The sequence below is a fragment of the Sebastes fasciatus genome, chromosome 21 (assembly GCF_043250625.1).
Source record: "Sebastes fasciatus isolate fSebFas1 chromosome 21, fSebFas1.pri, whole genome shotgun sequence".
NCBI classification, from domain to species: domain Eukaryota; kingdom Metazoa; phylum Chordata; class Actinopteri; order Perciformes; family Sebastidae; genus Sebastes; species Sebastes fasciatus.
Window position 1 is genome coordinate 1,328,344 of NC_133815.1, and position 23,353 is coordinate 1,351,696.

The 23,353-nt window shown below is 43.0% G+C and overlaps 1 protein-coding gene across 5 annotated transcripts in view; it reads right to left on the reverse strand.

Moving 5' to 3' along the window:
• LOC141759841 (sodium channel protein type 2 subunit alpha-like) overlaps positions 1–23,353 on the reverse strand; it is a 187,898-nt gene that overhangs the window by 63,150 nt on the left and 101,395 nt on the right. For all 5 annotated transcript variants that reach the window (XR_012592206.1, XM_074622275.1, XM_074622274.1 and 2 more), the window contains 9 exons: positions 22,767–22,964; positions 22,108–22,290; positions 21,774–22,031; positions 20,747–20,872; positions 15,703–15,823; positions 14,451–14,689; positions 4,042–4,215; positions 2,789–2,950; positions 2,499–2,693 (listed from right to left, as the gene is read on the reverse strand). Coding sequence is in view for 4 of the 5 variants with exons in the window: in XM_074622275.1 (XP_074478376.1) it covers positions 2,499–2,693; positions 2,789–2,950; positions 4,042–4,215; positions 14,451–14,689; positions 15,703–15,823; positions 20,747–20,872; positions 21,774–22,031; positions 22,108–22,290; positions 22,767–22,964 (1,656 nt within the window). In the remaining variant the exon portion in view is untranslated. The remainder of the gene's footprint in view (positions 1–2,498; positions 2,694–2,788; positions 2,951–4,041; positions 4,216–14,450; positions 14,690–15,702; positions 15,824–20,746; positions 20,873–21,773; positions 22,032–22,107; positions 22,291–22,766; positions 22,965–23,353) is intronic.

Genomic DNA, 23,353 nt, shown 5'->3' on the forward strand with positions numbered 1-23,353 from the left:
TGTTTTCTTCCTTTCCTTCTTCCTCCCCTCTACTCCCCCACTCGTCCTTCCCTCCTCTCTTTATTCTTTCTTTCCTTCCTTCCTTTAACCTCTCCTTATTTTTGCATCCTTTCCTTCTTCCTTCCTTCCTTCCTTGCTTCTTCCCTTTCTTGGCGTCTCTTTCCTTTGTCTTCTTCCTTTACTTCATCCTCCCTTCCTCTCTGCCACTCTTCTTTCCCTCCTTGCTTCCTTTCCTTCTTCCTTCCATGTGACCTTCTGTTCCTCCTTGCTTTCTTCCTCTCATACATGTATCCTAACTATCTATCCTTCAGCTTTTCCTTCGTTCAGTCTTGTTCTTCCTTCTTTCTTTATGTCTTCGTCTCTTTCCTTCTTCACTTTGTCCACTTATCCTTCTATTCTACTTCCTACCTTCGTGTCCTTGCCTTCCTTCCTTCCTTCCTTCCTCTACTCCCCTGCTGTCCGTTACTAAGTGTGACACTTGACATCTCGTAACAGAAAACAGAATCACACACACACACACACACACACACGCACACACACACGCACACACACACACACACACACACACACACACACACACACACACACATATGAATGCATGCATGCATAAATGCCTCCACACACACACACACACAGGCTGAGCTGAGCTGAGCACAATGAGGCCATTTCTAGAGGGATAAATCACCTGAATTGGAAAGGTTCGGTCATCATGACACACACACACACACAAAACACACACACACACACACACACACACACACACACACACACACACACACAAACACAAACACACACACATTGGGCATATTCATTCAGTCAGGTCAGCATATCCCTCTGCAGGGGGAGATACAATTCCTGCCACTGACAAGAGAAGAATAAGAGGTTGTTGACTGCGAGTGTGTGTTTGTGTGTGTGTGTGTGTGTGTGTGTGTGTGTATGTGTGTGAGCTGTCTGGCCTATCAAGCTCGTTATTAAATATCCATGAGACCATTAAGCTAAATAGATGAATGAGACTCTATTATTGCTGCACACACACACACACACACACACACACACACACACACACACACACACACACACACACACACACACACACACACGTCATGATCCACTGACTGGTGAATATGAGACTCTTTATAACAACTAACAAGGACTAGAAGAAGAAGAAGCACAAAGGTTAACGCGGTGACGTTAGCACACAGGGCGATGCAGCACCGCGACGCAAAGCGGGGTTTATTTCACAATAATGACCAGCTAGCTGTATATTATCCCTAAACAACTGTAGTTTAAACAGTTTAAATTACAGCATCATTCCATGTTATCTTCAGGGTTTTGATATCACGTAAACTCGCTCACTCTCATGTAACAGGAAGCATGACCAGCTCACAGGTGTTCTCCTCATGTAGAACAAGCTGAAACACACACACACACACACACACACACACACACACACACACACACACACACACACACACACACACACATATGGTGTGCTCATCTTGCCAGAGAAAAAGAGGAGAGGAAAGATTTCCTTTCTTCTGATATCTGTCATCTCGTCTTTCACTGTACCCCCCCGACACACACACACACACACACACACACACACACACACACACACACACACACACACACACACACTGTTCTCAGTAGCTCATTTTACCTGCATACTATAACATGTACCCCCCCAACACCAGCAGCATGAACACGTCACACCTCTAAACACAATCCATCCATCCATCAGATTGTGTGTTGACCAGATGAGACACTTTCTCTTCTACAGTTACTCTGACACACACACGCACGCACGCACGCACGCACGCACGCACGCACAGCTAAATTGCTTACTAACAAAAATATTAACATCATTCAGATGGAAGAAAGAAAGAAAGAAAGAAATACAGAAAAAAAGGAAGGAAAGAAAGAAAAGAAGGAACGAAGGAAGGAAATAAGGAAAGAGAAAGAACGAAGGAAAGAAAGAAAGGAAGGAATGAAAGAAAGGAAGGAATGAAGGAAGGAAATAAGGAAAGAGAAAGAACGAAGGAAAGAAAGAAAGAAAGGAAGGAACGAAGGAAGGAAATAAGGAAAGAGAAAGAACGAAGGAAAGAAAGAAAGGAAGGAATGAATGAAGGAAAGAAAGAAAGGAAGGAATGAAAGAAAGAAAGAAGGAAAGAAAGAACACGTCCAACACGCTAACACACATTTAACCACATCACCCGGATGTACCGATCACCAGAAAACAGTTTCACAGAATCGGAGATGCTCGTCAGGTTCATAGCCTGTGACCTGTTGCATTCTGGGAAAGTCCTTATTTTTATAAGGAAAATAACGAGAGCGACGACCTCCCCTCCTCAAGGTCACCGGTAATCCGGTTAAAAGCAGCTTTTCCCATCACGAAGAACCACAAACAGAAACACGTCCAGACTTTGGCCGACGGTTCTTTAGTTCCAGCGGGGCCTGAAAGCACACTCAACTCATTCATAGGGTCAAAGGTCACTCACCACCAGGTTCCCGATGACCATGACCAGCATGAAGACCAGGATGCACAGCGGCTGACCCGCCACCTCCATGCAGTCCCACATGGTCTCGATCCACTCGCCGCAGAGCACCCTGAAGACGATGAGGAAGGAGTGGAAGAAGTCCTTCATGTGCCAGCGAGGAAGAGCGCAGTCCTTCGAGATCTTACACACGCAGTCCTGCAGGGAGGAAGGAGGAGATCGGGTGTGATGTAATCTACGCACGCATCTCGGTCAGAGGTCAGAGGTCAGAGGTCGGAGGTCGAAGGCGTTACCTGGTAGTTTTTACCAAACAGCTGCATGCCGACCACGGCGAAGATGAAGACGATGATGGCGAGGACGAGCGTCAGGTTGCCCAAAGCGCCCATGGAGTTGCCGATGATCTTGATCAGGGTGTTGAGGGTCGGCCACGAGCGAGCGAGCTTGAACACGCGAAGCTGGACGCCAAGAGAGACAGGAAGAGACAGGATTTCAGAATAAGGGTACTCCTTAAAACAAATTCTACCGAGAAGTTTTACTCAGGTCAAAGTTACATTTGACATTTTATTCTCGTAGTCTGAGATTTTTAATTTTACAGTTTGACCATTTAATGAAGTTGGCGATGGAGGAAACAAATTCTTATTATAATGATTTACGTATGTAATAAATGATTTACATTCTCAATCGTCATTTTATGGTTGTTATTACTTTTCTCCTCTGTTCCTTTGGTTATTATTTTATTAATTATTCTTATTATCTTATTTATTATTTTATTGCATTATGTCGTATGCTCTGTAACTATATCATTTCTTAAAATGCAAAAAAAGGGGAAAGAAAAACGACATCAGAGACAAGAGAATGAAAATTAGAAAAAACAACAAGAAAGAATATATATCCTATGAATTGATATTTGTGCAATCACTTATTTTAGTTTATTTATTATTATTTTCCTCCTCTGTTTCTTTGATTATTATTTTGTTTTATCATATTTTTTATTTTATTATATTTTGTCGTATGCTCTGTAACTACATAAATTGCAAATAAAAAAAGGAAAAGAGTTTTTTTAACCAATAAAGGAAGAAATAAAGAGACAATGAGGGAAGGAAAGAAGGAAGGAAGGAAGGAAGGAAGGAAGGAAGGAAGGAAGGAAGGAAGGAAGGAATACTTAAAGGAATTACTTTGTAAATCATCTATAAACATGATTTAAATAGATAGTTAATACTTTGTTAAAGGTTAATAACTGGTTTCTGGTCCATCTGTCTATGTAATGTTTAGAGATGTTTAAAGGTTTACAAATCATTTGGTAATTAATAACAAATACTTAATATAGTATATAAAATGTTATGTGTGCAACAATAGACTGTTAATAAATCAATTAAAACATTTATAAATGATGGTTTTTATAAAGTGTGACTGAAACATGACTCATTTCAAACTTGATTTCAGAAGCTCTGATTTTGAAGGGCTGATGAAGAGGAGCATCTCTGTATGATGGTATTCTGGTGATATCATGATAACACAGTGTCGTCTGAGTGTGTGTGTGAGTCACCAGTCTGAAGGAGCGCAGCACGCTGAGTCCCTCCACGTCGGACAGGCCGAGCTCCATGAGGCTGAGGCACACGATGATGCTGTCGAAGATGTTCCAGCCCGTCTGGAAGTAGTAGTACGGATCCAGAGCGATGATCTTCAGCAGCATCTCTGCTGTGAAGATCCCCGAGAACACCTGGCAGACACACACACACACACACACACACACACACACACACACACACACACACACACACACACACACACACACACACACACACACACACACACACACACAGTTTTAGACACAGTTTTTCCGAAAAATTCTCGTTCATTTTTTAAACTTTTTTCAGACTTTTTCAGACATTTTTCGGACCTCTTTATTTGGTGTATATGAAGAATGTAATTGTTTTTATTTTATTGAAAAGTACGGATCCAGAGCATTGATCTTGAGCACCAACTTTTTGCGCTTTTTTCAGATATTATTTGGACTTTCCTTCTGCCTTTCTTTTGCCCTTTTCCGGGCTTTTTTCTGACTTTTTTCTGACATTTTAATTTGGTGTATATGAGGAATGTAGCTGTTTTTATTTTGCTGAAAAGTACGGGTCCAGAGCGATGAACTTCAGCACCAACTCTGCTGTGAAGATCCCCGAGAACACCTGGCAGACGCACACAGAGTTTTATACACAGTTTTTCCGGACATTTTTCTGCCTTTCTTCTGCTTTTTTTTCTGACTTTTTTCTGGCCGTTTTTCTGACATGTTAATGTCACGTCATCTCACATCGCCTGCTGTGAATGCATTGAGAGGAGACAGATCCCAAACATCTTTGTGTTCTTGTATGACACCATGTTTAGCAGGTCCTCACTGCAGTTTGCAGCAGTCACAGTGGTTTTTTAATTCAGTGGCAGACTTGCAGAAGCAGCCGAGTTCCTGATTTGGTGATTTTTTTTAGGGAACAACACTTTTCTCAGCTGTTTGCTCCAGTGGTTTGATCCTTTAAGCCTCTCTCTCTGCAGACCTCAGCTCGTCCACGGTTTGCCTCGATCTGCTTTACATCACGTGTGTGTTTAAAGTGTGTCTGTGTGTGTTTATGTGTGTGTGTCCTTGCAGCAGCAGCCTCTCTCCCTGCTTGTTGTTCCAGATAGAAGGGGATCCTCGATGTGACACCGGCTACGTGACACACGTGTGTTTGCGAGAGTGTGTGTGTTTATCAGTCTGTGTGTGTGTGTCTGTGTTTAACAGGAAGTGTGTGTGTTCCCAAAACAGGGAATTATGACCATAGACTGTATATAAGAAGTGGACCACCGTGACGTCCCCCATTGGTTTGTGGACTACGGTCCTGAAGCCTTCAGTTCAGCATTTTGGCCGTCGACATCTTGATTTTGGTCATTGCCAAATTGTGTTGCGTTGATATGTATAGCAGACCGTTTATATGTATAGCAGACCGTTTATATGTATAGCAGACTGTTGATATGTATAGCAGACCGTTTATATGTATAGCAGACCGTTTTTTTGCAACCATAAGTGACATGAGAGGGTGGAGCTAAGTACAACCAAACGCTAAATAAGATATTTTTTTGCGACCAAAAATGTTATAATTAACTTTCATGACCTGAAAAAACGCTGTGAAAGGGTTAACCCTAAAGCATCCCCTGCTTTATGGTCTATCTGACTCTAAATGGGACCATCATTTACTAAATGAACATCATGCTGTATTGAAGAAGACTTGAAACTAGAGATTCAGATCATAAACTCATGTTTACAATGTTTACTGAGGTAATAAATCAAGAGAGAAGGAGGCTCATAGACTTCTATACAACCAGAGGAGTCGCCCCCTGCTGGCCGGTAGAGAGAATGCAGGTTTAAGGCTCTTCAGCATCGGTGTACGTCACCGCCTGGTTCTGAGGTTTACTATTTTAGTCTCGGAGCACAAAATCAGGCTCTTTCTGGGGTTACCTCTCTCTCAAACACACACACACACACACACACACACACACACACACACACACACACACACACACACACACACACAGAGGATCCACTCACATGGTCTCATTAACTCTGTAGTGCGTTGATTAGCTACTCAACAATCACGCTGTTATTATTACTGACATCAGGAGAGCCTCTCTCTCCCTCACTTACTGCTGATGTGTCGGTGAAGGAGGCTCTCTCAGGACAAAAAGGTTGAGAAAAGAAGAGGAAAATGTGAAATGAATCGGCCTCTCAGAGATTCAGAGTGTGAGTCTTGAACAGATGAGGAGGCGTCGGCGTCACAGAGAGGATGCTGGTTTGAATCCGGCCTGTGCTGCTGCTGCTGGGGCTTCGGTGTTTTAAACGTGGTGGTGTGTTACGGATCAGTGCAGCGCTGCGTTGACGTCAAGCGGAGTGACGTTAATGAAGTTAAACACAGTTCAGCTGTCAAATATCAGCAGCAGCCTCTGGCCTCAAACAGCCCGCTGAGGGAAACATCACAGCTCCTTATTATTTATCATAATTAATACAGAAGGCTTTTTTAATCTCCACTGTAAGAAATTATGTTTAAAAGCTTTTTAAAAAATATATATATTTTAAAATAATCTCATGTTTTCAAATAATTTTTTTATTTTTATTAATTTGAAAAATATACACATCCGAAATAATATTAATAAGAATATATTATTTAAAATAATTCAGAGTAGAGCAGAGCGGGTCGGTTGCTTGGCTGCCAGAATTTTATGATTTTTAATGAATCATTATTATTTTATTACACGGCTGTGTTGAATACTCGATTCTGATTGGTCAATCACGGAGTCCTGCGGTCTGTAATTTCTGAGAGAGCGTTGTTATGTATAACAGACCGTTGCTATGTATAACAGACCATTGCTATGTATAACAGACCGTTGCTATGTATAGCAGACCGTTGCTATGTATAGCAGACCGTTGCTATGTATAGCAGACCGTTGCTATGTATAGCAGACCGTTGCTATGTATAGCAGACCGTTGCTATGTATAGCAGACCGTTGCTATGTATAGCAGACCGTTGCTATGTATAGCAGACCGTTGCTATGTATAACAGACCGTTGCTATGTATAACAGACCGTTGCTATGTATAGCAGACCGTTGCTATGTATAACAGACCGTTGCTATGTATAGCAGACCGTTGCTATGTATAGCAGACCGTTGCTATGTATAGCAGACCGTTGCTATGTATAACAGACCGTTGCTATGTATAGCAGACCGTTGCTATGTATAGCAGACCGTTGCTATGTATAGCAGACCGTTGCTATGTATAGCAGACCGTTGCTATGTATAGCAGACCGTTGCTATGTATAGCAGACAGTTGTTATGTATAACAGACCGTTGCTATGTATAACAGACCGTTGCTATGTATAGCAGACCGTTGCTATGTATAGCAGACCGTTGCTATGTATAGCAGACCGTTGCTATGTATAGCAGACCGTTGCTATGTATAACAGACCATTACTATGGGCGCAGTTCTGATGTCGGACTTTTTGGAGTCAAAATATTGATTTCTTCAGTAGGTAGCTGTGTAATAAGCAGAATAATGTACAGTGAGCGGGTCATTGTTGTGAAAGAATCCCCGACTGGGGCTTTCTGTACATTATTCCTTACACATATATATATATATATATATATATTTCACTAGCAACATAACATCTAAAAGCATTGCAAATGCAGTGCAATTTTTTAGAAAAGCTGCCGCAAAAATGAGGTGTTTTTGTTTTTTGCCCCAACAAGCCTGCGAGATCCTGGAGGGACAGGAGATCTGATCCTATTGAACAGGTTTAATATTTACACTCTTAACTTCACACCACAGGAACATCGGGAAAGATGATCTTTAGAACCATCAAACAATCAGAGCTCTGCTGACGACGGTCAGGAGGAATCAGGACCACAATCAGCTGGTTCTGGTGTCGTGTGGACCCGCCGTTACCAACTGTTGTGTTTTTGAGTTTCAAGTTCAGACACTGTGTTCAGCACCGAGGACTCTGTGTGTGTTTCTGCAGACGCAAAGTCTCTGATTCACTGACCGAGGGATGAAAAACTACTCTGACCAGCAAGTGTGTGTGTGTGTGTGTGTGTGTGTGTGTGTGTGTGTGTCACTGCTGGCTCACAAACAGGGGATGTCGACATCAGCACTCACTAATAACAGTAACATCAGCAGAGAGAGGATGACACTGACTCTGTGTGTGTGTGTGTGTGTGTGGGAGACACGTGATTATTTTTGTCACAACTAAGCAGATATAATAAGTAAGCACCAGGACACGCACGCACGCACGCACGCACGCACGCACGCACGCACGCACGCACGCACGCACGCACGCACGCACGCACGCACGCACACAGTCTAGATTTAATCAATTTTAAAATCAATCTGATTTAAAGCCATTTCTACTTAACGTATTTAAAAGGCACTCATTTCATTCAGGGAGTTATTTACCTAAATTATTCATTCTGTGTTCAGTCGCTTATAGGCAGCAGGTTTCTCCATAGATATATAGACGTAGATCGGGATCGGCCGTATTACAGCTCGTTGCTGTAATCGATTAAAATATTTAATCTCAATTGACCATGATTAATAGCAAATTAATTGCCCATTTTTTATCTGTTCTAAATGAACCTAAAAGGGAGATTTATCAAGTATCAATCAATCATGTTATCAATCATAACATGGCAAACTGCAGCCCTACAGGCAACAACAGCTGTCAGTGTGTCAGTGTGCTGACTTGACTATGACTTGACCCAAACTGCATGTGATTATCATAAAGTGGGCATGTCTGTAAAGGGGAGACTCGTGGGTACCCATAGAACCCATTTACATTCACTGATCTGGAGGTCAGAGGTCAAGGGACTCCTTTGGAGATGGACATGACAGTTTATCCTCTCCAACATTTAGTGTAAGTTTGTAGCGTTATTTAGCCTCCTTCACTACAAGCTAGTCTGCCATGGTTGGTACGGATGGATTCATCAGGTTCTATAGTTTCCTATGATACCAGTATCTGGAGCGTTATTTAGCCTCCTTATCGAGACATGGCTACAACCTCCTAAATTGCGTTAATGTGTTAAAGAAATGAGTCGTGTTAACGTCTGACCTCCCCAATATGGCGGCGACGTTGACATATGATCCAAAGGCCAACGCGGCAGCTAAGTATTTATATATATCTATGGCTTTCTAACCCCTAAAATACATTGCAAGTCACCAAGTTTTAGCCTTCCCAAGCACTGCCCCAGTGCCCCTGAGCAAGGACAGCACAGTGCTGACCAAATTAGATAACAGTTAGAGCAGAGGACTCCCAGGATGCCCGGCAACGAGCTCACACTGTGCCAGATCACACAGGGAGGCACAACACACTGAGTTTATCCTCTCGTGTCCTCTCTCTGTCTCTTCCTCTACAGAGAAACTTCATTACAGCACTCTTTGAGGCTCATTTTTCATTCACAGAGTTTACTAACAAGACCGGGAGGCTGCAGAGTCATTCGTTAAAACAGGGGTCTGCAAGGTCCTCAAGTCCTTCAGAGGAAATGGACGACTCGGAGTCTGGGACGGGACAGTTGGGGACGAGGAGTCGGAGAGCGCCGTGTAGAAAGCTTTCATCGACGCAGTAGCTGCTTAGAACCGTGAGCTGCTGCCTGTTGTGGCGGCAAATAGACCCTTTTATAGCGTGATGATGTCACGGTGTTAGCTGGAGGCTAAACAAAGGAAACACTGGAGGCTTAACCAGAAGGCTAAACTATTAGCAACCCTTTCTCTGCATCTCTGAAACTCCCTTTTTGACTGACTTTACTGAAGGATAGTTAACTATAGGCATCCAAAGATTTATACGCCCTCAGTTTAGCAGTGCTGGGTCGCCGGTAGGAGACTACTTCACCGGGAGGAGAGCAGCTAGGTAACCAGCCAGTTGTCCTTTTCGACCGAAGTAACATTAGTCTGTCAATTTGCAATTACAAAATCACGATTAACTACGGACAATCATGCGATTAATCGCACGTTTAAGTAATGTTGTATAGCTGAACAGCGTGTAACACCGACTGCCGCGGCAAGCCTAAAACGCAGATGGCAGCATCAAGTTTCACAAATTGCAGATACATTTGTCTGTCCTTCAGGATTATGAGTTACAAGAATAACATCTGCTGAAAATGAGAGAAAATTTGCTCAGACAGACGCCTAGTCGCTTTGATGTTGCATGGATTTTGGGGCGGCGGCGGCGGCAGTGACGACCCCCCATCTCCCTCAAAGAAGCGTGCAGGAGACCAGAGAGAAAGACGTGTAACAGAAAGGTTTTACTTCTCTGTAGGGTTCTTTCCATAATGTTGTCAGACACTGATAATAACAATCTGAGACTGTCGGTGGCAAAAACAAGAACTTCTAGTGGACGCTAACTGACGGTACCAGGTTGCCCTAAATGATTACATTACAGCTGGTTTAGCGCCTGGCGGCTGCAGCGTTCTCCCTCAATACTGGACCGGTTTCAAAAAGTGTATCCCCATTAGTCATTTAGACACCAGAATGTGTGGAAACAGAATCCAGGTTGAGAGGCTGTGTGCGTCTCTATGGATAGAAGCCTCCACTAAATGGTATGTTTCCTTTAGATCTTTACACACATGCAAATATTGACATGTGAAACCCGGAGAGCAGAGCTGACGAAGCACGCGGAAAACCAAACCAAACAGCGAAAGCATTAGTCGACATTGATTCTGTCAGCACAGTAATGTCCTAACATGATCCGCTACCTTACGTAACACACACACACACACACACAGCGTTGGCTCTCCTGTCCGTCAGAAAGGCCAGTTAAATGCTATGTAAACATCTGTGAGGATTAGAGGAATTATCCTATAAAGAACTCAGCGACTCCAGACTGCAACCGGATCCCTTTGACGTGACTTTATCTGAGACCTGAACTGCTCTAAATTGAATGGAGAGAGTGTTTACGCTACAGAAGTATACGGCTGCATCGAGCTGCAGAGGAGGTGACAGCGACACGAGAGGGACGTTATATAACTGCTGGTACTGTAAAGGATGTTCCTCGGGGTGGAAGCTGTCTGGACAGTTGACCAGGTGGAATATAATGGTTCATAAATCAAACCAATTATCACTTAAAGGGAATGTTTGTTACTTCTTACACATATAAATCACCCGGGTCGGTGTCCCATGCGCGCTCGCATATGCAATATGTGTCTACGCTGTTCAGACTCAGACTCCAACACAAACTCCAGTGAAGCACCAAAACCTCTTGGTTGTATCTAGTGAAGCTGTTAAACAGTGTTGGCCGCGGTCGGAGGACGCGGAGGAGACCGTAGCTTTGGTCTCCAGGACCGGAGTCTCTGCTCCTCTGCTCCTCTGCTCCTCTGTTGCCTTCACTCACACACCGCGCTCCTTCTCTCTCTCTCTCTCCACCTCTCCCGTGCATGCTGCTCACTCCACACTGCAGAAGAGTTAGTTTAGCTCTGAGAATATCTAGTGAATGTTCAGTGGACGTTTGTGCAGAAATAACTGCTGCAGCTCCTCCAGACCAACAGAGGTTTCCCGTGTCTTGTGAAGTGACGGGGCTCCGCAGAGAGAAACGTTATCGTCTCCGACCAAAACTCCGGTGTCTCCCCCGTTCCCTCCGGCCGCGGTCGGGAGGCTGAGGCGGGAAAAGCCAACACTAGGATCAGCATTGATTCATGGAGAGACCTTGGTCTGGTCAGCTAACATTACTGCCAAGCAGCTGAAATATAGAGTGATATTGTGCTTTTAGCTGACGTGTGTCTCCTCACTGTGTTGAGAAGAGGCGTCTATACACTGTAACTGAAAACTGGGACATCGTAGGGTTAATAAAAGCATCTATCTAGATCCAGGTAACGCTCTCACAGCGGGCCGCCTTCAGGCCCGGACCCAGTGATTGAACACCACCGCTGCAGGCCGACCCACAGCCACTGTTTCTACTTATACACTTTATTACCATTTCCTGCCCCAAACAGCTGCCTGCAGCCTGAGCTGAGGAAACCTGACATCGCTGAGCAGGTACGAGTGTGTGTGTGTGTGTGTGTGTGTGTGTGTGTGTGTGTGTGTGTGGAGGCAGGTGTGATCAACATGGTGATTTTGCCCGCGAGCCGTTCACACCTCAGGTGAACCAATTACCATATTGCATCAACCTATCAGCTCCTGTCAGATCGTCAGCACACCTGCAGGGTCAAACACTGGAGTTAGTCACGGTGGTTTAAAGCCGTCCGACCCGGTTCTGTCAGCTCTAATACTGAAACTCACCTCGCCTCTCAACCGGCACACAAAGACAACACACACTTTATTCTACTAGAGGAGCACGGGAATCTATTTTACTCTCTCTGAATCCTGAGGTGTTTATATCGTACAAAAGGGTTTGAGGCGGTCTCAAAGGTCCGAGGGGTCGTTTCCCAAACAGGCACAAAATCCTCCTGAACTCGCCTCCAGTTTGTTGATTGCACAAACACGGTAACTCGGTAAACACCCGGTGAGGACGTTCCTGCTCTACTCTCCGCTCTTCCAAGAAACGTTTCGGAGGCTGAAGATTCATCTGAGCACCAAATCCTCTCAAACTAAGAAACCTCAAATCACAAATCTATCTCTGGATAAAGGTCGCGCAGTGCAGATGAAGATGAAATGACTTGTCTGCATGGAAGCGGGTACAGAGGAGGGGCTTCCAGTCAAGGCAGACTTGATTTGAAAATTAATGTTAACTGACAACTGTTGGTCCAGAGTCTGCAGCGGTTACACACACTACCCTCTGAATGTGAACCCTACACTCACTTCACTTGGTTTTTACTGCCTTCTTATTTACAGGTTTACTGAACGATCAGAATACGTCTCACATCAGTATGTCACAGAGTATTACCACTTGGCATGCGACTATAAATGTTAAACATGGTGCAACACAACGTATTCTCAAACGGCTCCTAAATATTACAAATAGGCTCACGTGAGTCACAGGACTGACGATACTAACGACTCACGTGACTCACGGAACTGATGATACTAACGACTCACGTGACTCACGGAACTGACGATACTAACGGCTCAGGTGAGTCACGGAACTGACGATACTAACGGCTCAGGTGACTCACGGAACTGACGATACTAACGGCTCAGGTGACTCACGGAACTGACGATATTAACGGCTCAGGTGACTCACGGAACTGACGATACTAACGACTCACGTGACTCACGGAACTGACGATACTAACGGCTCACGTGAGTCACGGAACTGACGATATTAACGACTCAGGTGACTCACGGAACTGACGATACTAACGGCTCACGTGAGTCACGGAACTGACGATACTAACGGCTCAGGTGACTCACGGAACTGACGATACTAACGGCTCAGGTGACTCACGGAACTGACGATATTAACGGCTCAGGTGACTCACGGAACTGACGATAGTAACGGCTCAGGTGACTCACGGAAATGACGATAGTAACGGCTCAGGTGACTCACGGAACTGACGATACTAACGGCTCACGTGAGTCACGGAACTGACGATACTAACGGCTCAGGTGACTCACGGAACTGACGATACTAACGGCTCAGGTGACTCACGGAACTGACGATATTAACGGCTCAGGTGACTCACGGAACTGACGATAGTAACGGCTCAGGTGACTCACGGAACTGACGATACTAACGGCTCAGGTGACTCACGGAACTGACGATAATAACGGCTCAGGTGACTCACGGAACTGACGATACTAACGGCTCAGGTGACTCACGGAACTGACGATATTAACGGCTCAGGTGACTCACGGAACTGACGATATTAACGGCTCAGGTGACTCACGGAACTGACGATATTAACGGCTCACGTGACTCACGGAACTGACGATATTAACGGCTCAGGTGACTCACGGAACTGACGATACTAACGACTCACGTGACTCACGGAACTGACGATATTAACGGCTCAGGTGACTCACAGGACTGACGATATTAACGGCTCAGGTGACTCACAGGACTGACGATACTAACGACTCATGGAACTGACGATACTAACGACTCATGGAACTGACGATACTAACGACTCATGGAACTGACGATATTAACGGCTCAGGTGACTCACAGGACTGACGATATTAACGGCTCAGGTGACTCACAGGACTGACGATATTAACGGCTCAGGTGACTCACAGGACTGACGATACTAACGACTCATGGAACTGACGATACTAACGACTCATGGAACTGACGATACTAACGACTCATGGAACTGACGATACTAACGACTCATGGAACTGACGATACTAACGACTCATGGAACTGACGATACTAACGACTCATGGAACTGACTATACTAACGACTGATGTGACAAAATACATTGTTGCTTGTCGTTTCAGATGGGACACAAACAGCGGTCTCTCTCCATCCCTCCATCCATCCATCATTCCATCCCTCCATCCATCCTTCTGTCCTACCAGGTTTCCAATGCTCAGCATGCCGTTGAACTCGTCGGTCATGGGGTAGTGCTCCATGGCCATGAAGAGCGTGTTGAGGACGATGCAGACGGTGATGGCGAGGTCCAGGAAGGGGTCCATCACCATTATATTCACCAGCTGCTTCAGCCTCAGCCAGCGGGGAGAGCACTCCCACACCAGGTACTGGTGGGCGAACACGTACCAGCACGGGTGGCACTTCTTATGGGCCTCCTCCAGCTCTGCATCACCGGGACAAAACAACACAACAAGGACAGGTACATAACAGATCATAAGATTAATAATGAATCAATTAATAGACAATGAGAAAGTGAATTATGAAGATTAAGATGAAAAAGAGATATCGCATTCACAAGAATGACCCGGATGGACGTACATACAGTACGTACAGACGGAAGGAAGGAAGGAAGGAATAAAGGAATGAAGGAAAGGAGGGACGGAGAGAATGAAGGGTGTACAGATAGATGGAAGGAGGACAGCAGTGGCTTTCTGTATTTTCCTCTGTGATGATGATCTGTTCTCTAAGAGCGGCGACTGCCGAGGGGAGAGACAGTGACTCAGCAGACCTACCACACACACACACACACACACACACACACACACTTACAACACACATGAATGCAGATCTGGACAGATGTGAACCCAAAAATCGAATACATGAATATCATCAAACACACAGGAATGATCTCACGGTTAATGAGGGTAACGATCATAACTCTCTCTCTCTCTCTCTCTCTCTCTCTATGTCTCTCTCCCTTTCCGACTCTCTCGCTCAAACAAAGCCGGCGTCCCCCTGGGGTTGGCTTGGGCAGCGACACACACACACATTCACACAGTGTTAGCAGACTCACTGGGATGCAAAATTCAGACAAATACATGGTTACACAATCACACACACACACACACACACACACACACACACACACACACACACACACACACACACATTGAGGTAAAGAGTCAGACAAGGTTACACATTAAATGTGAATGGGGGGAGTTGGGAGTGGATGAGGAACTTTATTAACACTAGACCATGAAGGGGAAAAGTTGAATTAAACACTTTTAGGGACTTTTACTTTGGAAAAAATTACAAGTTACAAGTACAAGAAATTGCTTATTAATTGTTAATGCGTAAAAGAAATTAGTGGCGTTAAAACGAATTTGCGTTAACGCGTTATTTTCACGTTAACTTTGACAGCCGTGATTCAAACATGCTGCTGGTGTTGCTCCTCACCTTCCATGGCGTCCGTGAGGTAGCTGGCAGCGCTGAGCGCCCTCCCCCTCCGCACTGAATCTTGTGTGGACGAAGGACGAGGTAACAGCATCGTACTGAGCTCTGTGGTGGACGTGGGGACCTGACGGAGAGAGACGGAGGACGTTGTTTACACAAACACCATCACTTCAAATACAAACATAGAGGACATGCATGCTGTAAAAGAGACATATTCAAGGTTCATTCATGAGCATGAGCTGTCGTCCACTTATCTGTTACCATGATGATAGTATCACACACACACACACAGATTTATGTCAGGTCAAACGGGTCAAACAGTGCTGTGATTTCCTGTGTGTGTGTGTGTGTGTGTGTGTGTGTGTGTGTGTGTGTGTGTGTGTGTGCATCTCTTATCACCAGGGCAACAGATAAGCAGGTGATGACTGCTGTTCAATGAATCAGAGAAATCAGCGTGCCACCGCTGTGTGTGTGACGGCTGGATATTTCTGTCAGACGAGCTGTATGAAGGTTGAACTCTTAAAACCTGTCTTCACTTCACCTGTCACCTCTCCAACAAAATGCTTCAATTAAACTACATAATTAACCCTTTCCTGTTGTCACTAGCTCTGGGCAGCAACTAGGGCACGTGATCAAGATGCCTGGTGATGAATGTTTGCGTTATTTAACCTCCTTCATGACCAGCTAGTATGACATGGTTGGTACCAATGGATTCATCAGGTTTTATAGTTTACTATGATACTAGTATCTTCACTCTAGCTTTAAAACTGAGCCGCTACAACCTAAAAATCACAAGTTGCGTTAATGGGTTAAAGAAATTAGTGGCGTTTAAACGAATTTGCCTTAACGCGTTAACTTTTACAGCCCTAATTGTTACGTTATTATTTGCATAGACTGAGCCAGCTACAGCTTAAAAATCATAAGTTGACATAACATCTGATTAAGTACAAAAAAGCTAAAAGGATGATTCGAAAAATGTGTGACAAATATCCAATAGATGTGTGAAAAATGTAAAAAAACAACAAAAAAAAACCTGTCTGAAAGATGTCCAAAAGATGTGTAAGACATTTCCAAAATATGTCTGAAAAATGTCGCAAAAATATTTGGAAAATGTCCGAAAGATGTGTGAAAAATGTGTTAAAACTGTCCAAAAAATGTGTGGAAATTGTCAAAAGATTTGTGAAAAATTTCCCCAAATTGTTTGCAAAAATGTCCAAAAGATTTTGGGGAAAATGCCCAAAAGATGTGTGAAAAAAATTTCCAAAAATTGTTTGGAAAAAGTCCAAAAAATATGTTAAAAAATGTGTGAAAAATAAATATTCTAAAAATGTTTGAGAAAAATGTCCGAAAGATCTGTAAAAAAAATATCTGTAAAATGTTTGGAAAATGTCCAAAAGATGTGTGAAGAAGTCGGCTAGCTGTCCGCTGAGATCCTCGTGAACTGTTTTAGATGTGTTTTTATATCTCCATAATCTTTCCCTTAATTATTCTCTTACATTTTAAATAAAGTTCTGTAGGTTTGAACATCTTGAACGTATAAAGATGAACCCGGCGGCGACCCTCTCAGATCTCAGAGATGAACCTGGATGAACCTAATTTGCTCAGGTGTGATTACATAACACTTCCTGGTAAATGTTCCTCCAATGAGACGTGACGCATGGGCCCGAAGGTCGCCGCCCACGACAACACCTACATCCTGTCTGCGTGTCAGGCGGGGAAACACCAGGACAACACACGCACACACATATATAGGGAACACACACACTGTCACAGCAGCCAGCCGTGCACTAATTTAGCTTCCGTTAGCTGCTGTGGGTTGCCGTGGAAACATTTCCGTGGCAACTAAGCGTGCACTCCCTCCCTCCTCCTCCTCCCACTCGCCTCTCCATCAGTCTGAGCAGCAGGACGACAGGTCCGTGTTCTTCATGGACGCGAGGAAGCAGAACAAACATGAAACTAGAAACTGAACTCCAACACGACTCCTGCAGATGTTTAGCATGAAGTAACTCCTCAGAACTGTGCCGGAGTTTTCATTCAATGTCTCAGTACTTATATATACTTGTTTAATAATAAAGTTGGATCTAATCTAAAAATCATTAAGACTTGCTTTTTTAATTTCTCTAATGACTTCCTAATTTATTGAAAAAGAAATGCATTTAATTCCATCAGGTCTTGCATTAATTAATTGATAAAATGTGTCAGAAATTGATATTTCTGTTTTAATTTGCTTCTTTATTTATTTACCCTTGTATTAATTCCCCTATGTATCTACTTATTTTTTAGAAATAAGTTTGGGGAAATAAATAGGGGGGGGGATACAAATTTAAAAATAAATAAATAATAAATAAATAAATACATTTTAAAGTTAATAAAATAAATAAATGGAAAAAAATAGAAGAGTAGATAGATAAATAAATAAATAAATAAGCATTAAAACAATATCAATCTATGTCACATTTTATCAATTAATTAATGCCTACAGTTGTATTTAATATTATTCTTGGTACATTTAATGGTATATATATATTTATTTATCGAGTCATTTATTGTCATTGGCAGGTTCCATCCTCCATACATTTCCAGCACTGTCCAACACCGAAAGAAATATTTAAGATGCAATTTTTATTTATATAAGCACAGTTATAAATAATATTATAGAGTGGATAATAAGGAGGAGTGAGGCAGGATTTTTTTTCCAGCTGTAAATCATTTGAAAGTAAAATAAATTTAAAACATTTAAAATAAATTCAAATTATAAGTTAATCAAAATAAACAAATAAATGAAAAAAATAAATAGAAAAGTAGATAGACAGGGGAGTTAATACAAAGGTAAAAAAAAAAATAAGCAAATTAAAACAGAAATATCAATTTATGTCACGTTATCAATTAATTAATGCCTACACTTATTTTTAATATTATATTTGGTACATTTAATGACATATTTATTTATTTATCGAGTCATTATTTATTTATTATTTTTTAATTTTGGCAGTTTCCGTTCTCCATACATCTTCACCCTGACAACTGTTGTGATAAACACACACTGTTATTGAAATATAAATTGTTATATATAATTGTTTAACAGCTTCTTCTTCTTCTTCTTCTTATTCTTCTTGTTGTTATATAACAGTGTAGGTATCGGGGCTGGTAGTCAGCAGGTGGAGGTGACGAACACCTCCAGGCGTGGAGCTGCTGCGTTTGTCCTCATGATACTCTAACCTACTGTCTGATGGGGAAAAGGCAACTAAACAAGTATTAAAATAAATGTAATCCCTGGTGACACGGAGTCGTCTGGCTTTCAGCTACAGGTTTTATAAGGGTCTTCTGTGAGTTTGAAGATAAAACGAATACCTACCAGACACTAGGAGACTTTGAAAAGACTTATAAAAGACTGAAGTCCTCTCACATCTAAAGACGCTCGTGTGCTAACTTGGTGCACCTGTGTCTTTCAGTTTGGGAGTCCCGTAGAGAGTTTCCCCGGTCTGGGACCCAAACAATCTCTATCACATCATCCACAGGATATTAGTGTGGAGCTCAGAGGACATTTTGTCCAGGATGGAGACACCGTCCGGGTGAAAGACTGACAGGAACGGACGTTCCTGAGGGAGTTATAATCGGAGCAGAACGCCTGTTGATGCGCAGAAGGAACTGTGTAATGAAACAAAACGACACGTTTGATGTGCACGTAAACACGGAGGGGTTCTGTGGTTCAACGGTCTGATGATGGTTCCGTGCACGTGCGTAATTGAAGCTTGACAGCGCGCAACATCTAGCTAGAGAATTTGGGGTGCGCTGTGCTGGCTCTCTCTATATACTGATCTGGTGCACACAAATGAATTAATGAGTGGAACAGAACAACGTTAAACAACGATAAACGTCCATGTAAGTATAATATTGTTATCATTATTTAATTGAGGTGAATTCGGGACAATTTGAGTGTTTTACAGATATTTGTTGGAACTCGGGACACCTTCCTTGGAACCGGGACAGTCCCGGACTAACCGGGACTGTCCCGGACTAACCGGGACGTCTGGTCCCCGTACGAATGGGGCTACTTGCAGGCTAACGTTAGCTACTGGAATGTTCGCTATTAGCCTACGAGCTAACCGTATGTTTCAGCTGAAGATTGCTGGCTTCAATCATATAAATATAATGGAAATTGTTTGAAAGATGTGTGAAAAATTTGTGAAAAATGTCCAAAAGATGTTTGGAAAATGTGAGAAAAATGTCCAAGAAATGTGTAAAAAAATTTTGAAGAATGTTTGGAAAATGTGGAAAAAATTTCCAAATTTTTTTGGGAAAATGTCCAAAAAATCTTTGGAAAATGTGTGAAAAATGTCCAAAAAAATGTAAAAAAAAAATTTGGAAAATGTCCAAAAAATGTTTGGAAAATGTGTAAAAAATGTCCAAATTTGTTTTGGAAAATGTCCCCAAAATGTGTGAAAAAAGTCTGAGAAAAGTTCTGATGGGGGTTTAAATTGACGGGGTTTTTCAGCCGGTCAAACTCAGTCATGGTCGTCGTCAACTTGCTCGTCCAACCTCAGCTCCAACCAGACTCCCCGACCATTAACCCACATTTTTATTTCTGCCTCCACTAACTAACAGACAGTTAGGCATTTAAAACATCTGTTCTCCGACCTCTGACGGAACCAAACAGATGTTGTGTGGTCTTAAATTAACCCGTATTAGCTGGTTATTCAAAGAATGAGGTGTGTGTGCATAAAGGAAGGACACCTCAGTAACATGCCTGTTCTGGTATGTGAGGCTTTAGTCCCTGATGCCATACCTATGACACTATGAGTGTGTGTGTGTGTGTGTGTGTGTGTGTGTGTGTGTGTGTGTGTGTGTTTAGCCCATGATATCAGAGTGGAGTTATGCAAAGCGCTGATTCATAATTCACATGTCTGAGTGTTGAACGGCGGCAGTGTCCTCCATTGTTTCCACTGCGACGGACACACACACACACACACACACACACACACACACACACACACACACACACACACACACACACACACACACACACACACACACACACAGTACTCACGCTCTCCTCCTTGACCTTCTCCATGGTGCAGGCAGGCAGCTGGCCCTGCAGCGGTGGTGGGGAAACCCCGTTCTGGTCCATGGCAACAAACAGCTTCCCGTTGACGTTCAGAGTCGGATAAAACACCTGAACGCACAAACAGAGAGATTAAATATGAATATGTGTGGAGACATTTTATAAACACCGCAGAGATTTACAATCAGGGTCCAAAGTTAACCACCGCCACTCGCCAGATGTGTTTTTACGCATTAACGCAACTTGCAATTTTTAGGTTGTAGCGGCTCGAGTGAAGATACTGTATCATATCAAACTAGAAAATGCATATATATGAATATCTGTCATTGTTTTGTGTTGTTAATTGATTTTCAATAATAAATATATACATACATTTGCATAAAGCAGCATATTTGTCCACTCCCATGTTGATAAGAGTATTAAATACTTGACTAATCTCCCTTTAAGGTACATTTATATGACATAAATTGATATTTCTGTTTAAATTTGCTTCTTAATTTATTTATTTTTGTATTAATTTCCCTATTTATTTGCTTTTCTGTTTAATTGTTCTATTTATTTATTCATGTATTTATTTTTATTAATATTTTTAAATGATTTATTAATTTTGTAATTTATTTTTTATTTATTTATTTTTGCATTTATTATTTCATTTATTTATAAATGTGTGTATTTATTCATGTATTTATGCATTTCTGTATTTTTGCATTTATTACTTATTTATTTTACATTTATTTTTAAATGTGTGTAATTATTTATTTATTTATTGATGCATAATTTTTCCTTTGAGGGGATAAGAGATAAGATAAATCTTCTTTATTTCATCTCAACATAATGTAATATCATTCCAATCTCACCTAACCTCATCTCGCCTAACAAAAGTGTAACCCCAAACTATTTATTCTAAACTCATCTCATCTAACAGTCTAATCTATTCTCATTTTTATTTACATTTAGATATCTCATTTCATGTCATAATAATGTATTTAACAGTTTAATCTCATGGTGTCACCTGGGAGTTCCTGCTGGCGTTACTGTAGGTGCTCGGTCGTCGTTTGGGCCACGGGTGGGGCAGGATGCCACTGAAGGTCCCGCCGCTGTAGGTCCGACCCCCGACGCCCTCCATCACGTCACCCGGGACGCTGTACTCGTCGTCGGCCATCTCCCCCTCCGACTCCCGGCTCCTCAGACGGAAGTTGAAGATGGAGGAGACCTGACTGCTTCGCCGCGTCCTCGTGGAGAAGGAGCGAGCGAGGAGAGGGTGGAGGGGCTGGAAGAGGACGTAGATGATGTTACTCTGACTGCGTTACAACAAAAATGAAAAGGACAGGTTGGTCTTCCCTTACCTTCCCCCCCTCCGTCATGTCCACCTGCAGCAGCTTCTCCTCCGACAGGTTCACCTCCACCTCGGCCACTCCCACCAGCGCCTGACTCCGCCTCCGCTCCTCCATGCTGTCCAATGGCAGGCCAAACGGGGAGAGTTCCGGTGACATCAGCGAATCCGAGTCGAGAATTTTCTGCGCGGCAACCTGGTGGAAGAGATGCAGAGTGTGCGTCAGATAAAACACGACAAACTATCGATATCCAGTAAACAAAGGTTTGCAGTGTTTCCCATTGGATGGAATTGGTGATACTCTTGTGCGCTCGCAAAGTGCGTCCTGCCGGGAGGTTTCTATGTCTGCCGGCACCAGAAGGACTCTTGAGGCCTAAATAGTTACAGTACATTTGTGTGCAGTAATCGGGAGGGAGATGTCTGTCTGGCCTACACATGAGGTGTCTCAACATTTAGGGAAATACTAAGGATGCACCGATTTATTAGCCTAACATCTGTATCGGCCGATGTTCATCCGTTGTGTTGCAGTAATTTTGTGCCGACTAAATGTTGTGTTGGATATTTGCGGCCGGTCTCTGACAACAGTAACCCGAAGCGGACACGACTCTGGATTGGTCTATAGTAGCCGTAGAGTAAACCCAGAGGATTATAGTTATATGGCATCTCTTTTACCTGTTGCTCCTTCTTCAGCCGCTCCATCGCCACCTGAAACTCCCGCTCTTTCTGGCAGGCCTCTGCGATGGTCGCCTGGTTCTGCTCCTCGTACGCCATGGCGACCACGGCCAGGATGAGGTTGACCAGGTAGAAGGAGCCCAGGAAGATCACCACCACGAAAAACACCATGTAGGTCTTACCGGCCGAACGCAGCGTCTGCAGGAATAAATGTGAACAGAACACAATGTCCTTACAGGCACAGAAACGCCAGGGTGACATTTCTACTGGGGACAGAGGGGACATGTCCCCCTCGCTTTTACACTTTCAGTTTGCTTTAGTCACTAAAAACTCTCTAAACAGTGTCCTCTTACTGCCCAGCTGCCAAAAACCACATGAGAGAAGAGAGGAGCTGATCAAATGTTGGATTACCTTCAATTCTTGCCATGTGTTCACAGCAATGAGCTCTGGGAGCCGCAGCAACGCTTCTGTAGACTGTTTTCAGGTTTCCACTCATATTTAGATTTACAGTTAATATTGTCATAAATAGACACTAGAAGTGAGCATCAATCAAAGATACAGTTCTAAATAATCTTTTCCTCTTAGTA